This window comes from Limulus polyphemus, unplaced genomic scaffold (assembly GCF_000517525.1).
Source record: "Limulus polyphemus unplaced genomic scaffold, Limulus_polyphemus-2.1.2 Scaffold9526, whole genome shotgun sequence".
NCBI lineage: Eukaryota > Metazoa > Arthropoda > Merostomata > Xiphosura > Limulidae > Limulus > Limulus polyphemus.
This window is the reverse complement of record NW_013675136.1, coordinates 6,395-9,889: the sequence shown is the minus strand read 5'-3', so window position 1 is coordinate 9,889 and position 3,495 is coordinate 6,395. Positions and strand designations below refer to the sequence as shown.

The following is a 3,495-nucleotide window of genomic DNA, read 5'->3' as shown; positions in this document are numbered from 1 at the left end:
CCTCGTTAAATCTAAACTAATTATTATTCTGCCCACCCTACTAGGTACATATTTTTGTATGCAAGTGGATTTTTTTGTAACCTGTGTGACGAAACGTTGAAACAAACTATATCTATATTAATATAATAGTGCCATCTGTTGTATGTCCGTGTAATTACTTCTATATAAATATAATAGTGACGTCTGTTGTATGTCCGTGTAATTACTTCGCAGGGTGTGGATGGATCTTCACCAAAATTGGAATGGAGGTTCATTAGGTCCACGCGGGGGTACATACAAATTTTTAGTTTTGCATTTTGAGGTTTTTATGAGCGTCTTTGCGATTTGTACCACTACTTCGCACCCCTGTAAATGGATCTTCACTAAAATTTGATATGGAGGTTCATTAGGTCCATAGAGAGATACGTACAAATGTTCAGATTTGCGTTTTGCACCACTACTTCGCCCCCTGTTGATATATCTTCACCAAATTTGGCATGAAGGTTTGTTGGATCCATGCAGAGATACACGCGAATTTGCGGTTTCACTTTTTGTGTTTTGCAGTTTTAACAATTACATATAAGGGAAGCAACTTTTCATTACCTAAGATAACCTTTCATTAATCATGAATTTACATAACTTACGTCCAGGGGGAAACAGGTACTCCAGGGGTACAGGTAATAATATCTCTACTATATTCTTTTCTATTTAACTTAATACAGGTGGTATTTTGTTTCAGTTGCATTTGGTCATCAACAAGCCAGTCGTCGATTGTCGAAGAGAGGACGATCACATAACCGATGTTTCGTCGAACTTCACGACGAAGATTCTCTAGTCAAGTTGTCTGCTTTGGAATTGGTTGCTAGGCACTACAGGATATCGTCGATATTGAGGGTAAGGAATTAGTTTTATAACCGCTGTCATTAATTAGGAAAAGTTGAGTTTGACAAGTTTGAAGTACATTCCATTTGATGACTTGGGATTTAATATCTTTACAACAACTGAAGTTAAATAAAAGATTTAGTGACATGATATTTGTAAATATTTTTTTCAGACATATCTTTTGTTTATATATTACCTTACTAGATGGCAGGGCAATCGCCGATTATATTATATTGTTTGCTATAGGATGCTCAGAGGATAAACGGAGAACTTGAAGTACTGAAGAGAAGAGACTTTGGTCAAATAAAAGGACGTGGGGCACGTAGGGGTGACCTATACTTGTAGCCAAAAGATTTTTGAGATTTCTTGTGTACGAAATGTTTTGTCTTTCATGTTTTGCACAAACATTTAAGTTTGTTTCTTGCTGAAATGTTAAAAAAAAAAACTTGTTTTAAATGGAACTAGAAACTGCCAAAAGATGGGTCGTATTTACCATTAAGAAAAAAGTATTTAAAGACTTCTTAGTTGGAGTGAGACGAAACTAATTGAAACGAAAGTCGTTGTAGTTAAACCGATAAAACTGTTGTTTAAAATAATGTACGTATTATATTAGGCAAAACTATTAAAATAAAGTATAACGAAGAGCACGCTAATTCAAGTGTACAGATTTCTGGGGGTTTATATAATATATATAATGTGTGTGTGCTTGCGCGTTTAAGGCTTCACTTTTTCTGGAGATTCGGAGTGAGATCAGCCGTAAAGATTTAAGTATGAAATTAAAGGTCATCGTAAAATAGTGGTAATTTGAGCTATAATTCTACACAACATCTTGACGCTTTTTTTTCTCTAATCAATACGAATAATAATAATAATAACGTTAAGTGGAAGTAGTGTGGAAAAAAATAAACTTCTGGCACGTGTTTGAAGGTAATGGGAGAACAAGTTCCAACAGGTATATCACTTCTGGCACGTGTTTGAAGGTAATGGGAGAACAAGTTCCAACAGGTATATCACGACTACTTAGGATGGTGGTTCGATGAGTTCTTGTTGCTCTACGTTACCGCTATAGTCGCTTGGTAAAAAAATTAATCTGAATCTGACTGTACGTCATTTCTTGAGGCACAGGTTCATTCAGCCATCCCTTATCTTTCATCTTACTGTGAGGGAAGGAAAGACTCCATCCTCTTTGTATTATGTCTTACTCTTTGGGGGAAGAGGATTCCATCTTACAAATAGCTGTGTGTGGGTGGGGTGGGGGTGGTATTCCACAAAACTATTCTTTCTGCATCTGTTTCACAAAAGTACATTCGCTGTAGACAGAACTCTAACGACACGCTTCGTTTTTGGGTTGGACAGAATAAAATTTAAACAAGTGAAGTGAGATCTAGTAAAGATTAATAAGCCAACATAAAAACTTGTAAAGTTCCAATCTATGGATTGACTTTTTTATTTTCGTTCAGTTGTGTTAACCAATAGTTTCGATAAATATAAACATTTACTCTTGAAAAACTGGGAGAAGAAAAAAACAACTGTTATAACTGTCCATTTCTTTCTAGTGAATTCTATTCGCGTGTTTACTTCATCGTTATAGTTTAGCCTAACAGCGATAACGCCAACTCTCTTACTCCGTGTAAATGAAAAGTGAAGTGAAAAAACAAACAATCTAAACAGTTATAACTTACTTATTTCTAACTCGCTAAGCTGCAGTGTATTGTTTTACGACGTTGGCCGTTTGTCCATAATAGATCTATAACAGATAGGAAACTCTCGATGAACCATGTGGTCGGTGCCGGAAATTGTAACTATGGATCTAACATTGTATCGTAACTTCTACAGGATGCGCTGTGGTCTTGTGGTTGAGTTTTGGATTTCGGATTCATGCGATACCACAAAACTATCCCCATACTTAAAAATGTGGAATCGTTATAAGAGAGCCATCTGGTGGCGAGTAGTTAAGAATTAGGAACTGTGAAACGTAGCCTTAAACACAGTTAATAAAACCTGCATACGATTAAAGCGGGAGAACTTGTGTTCAAAATAAAAGTTTCTATTGCTCGCGCATAGTTAGCTGTTCCCCACTCCCAACCACCCCCAATGGCTTAGCTGTAAAAGTGGAGGCTTATAACTCTAAAAAACGAACAAGTAAGTTATTAACCATCCTTGTTTAGTTGAATTATATATCTTGGTACGTGTGCTGAGGGTATTCGTTAAAAGGAAACCAGCACTTGGTTGGAGTTAAACTGGTGATCATTTTTATTTCTTGTTAAAGCAATTTCCAGTGTGTGTGTGTGTGTGTGTGTGTGTGTGTGTGTGTGTGTGTGAGAGAGAGAGAGAGAGAGAGAGAGATAGACAGAGAGAAAGAGGGAGAATTAACTGTCGAATTGATCTTATCTAAATTTATTTGTACTTAAACAGAAAGCTACACAATGGGCTATCTGTGGTCGGCCCGCCACGGGTGTCAAAATCCGGTTTTTAGCGCTAAAAGCCTTACCACTGAATCACTGGAGAAGAGGGGGGTTTTGGAAATTCAGCTTTCTTGCAACATCCGTTTCAATGGGGAGCTCAGCTAACTCAGTAAAATCCTCCTGATGTACGGATAATCTCGGAGGAAGTTTGATATAATTTAAAAACTTC

At 36.8% G+C, this 3,495-nt stretch overlaps 1 protein-coding gene across 1 annotated transcript in view; it reads left to right on the top strand.

The window, feature by feature from the left end:
* LOC111083441 overlaps positions 1 to 1,491 on the top strand; it is a 5,077-nt gene extending 3,586 nt beyond the window's left edge. The window contains exons 3-4 of the mRNA XM_022379959.1: positions 719 to 873; positions 1,108 to 1,491. Of these exons, the coding sequence (XP_022235667.1) occupies positions 719 to 873; positions 1,108 to 1,206 (254 nt within the window). The 3' untranslated portion in view covers positions 1,207 to 1,491. The remainder of the gene's footprint in view (positions 1 to 718; positions 874 to 1,107) is intronic.
* The last annotated feature ends 2,004 nt before the right edge of the window (positions 1,492 to 3,495 follow it).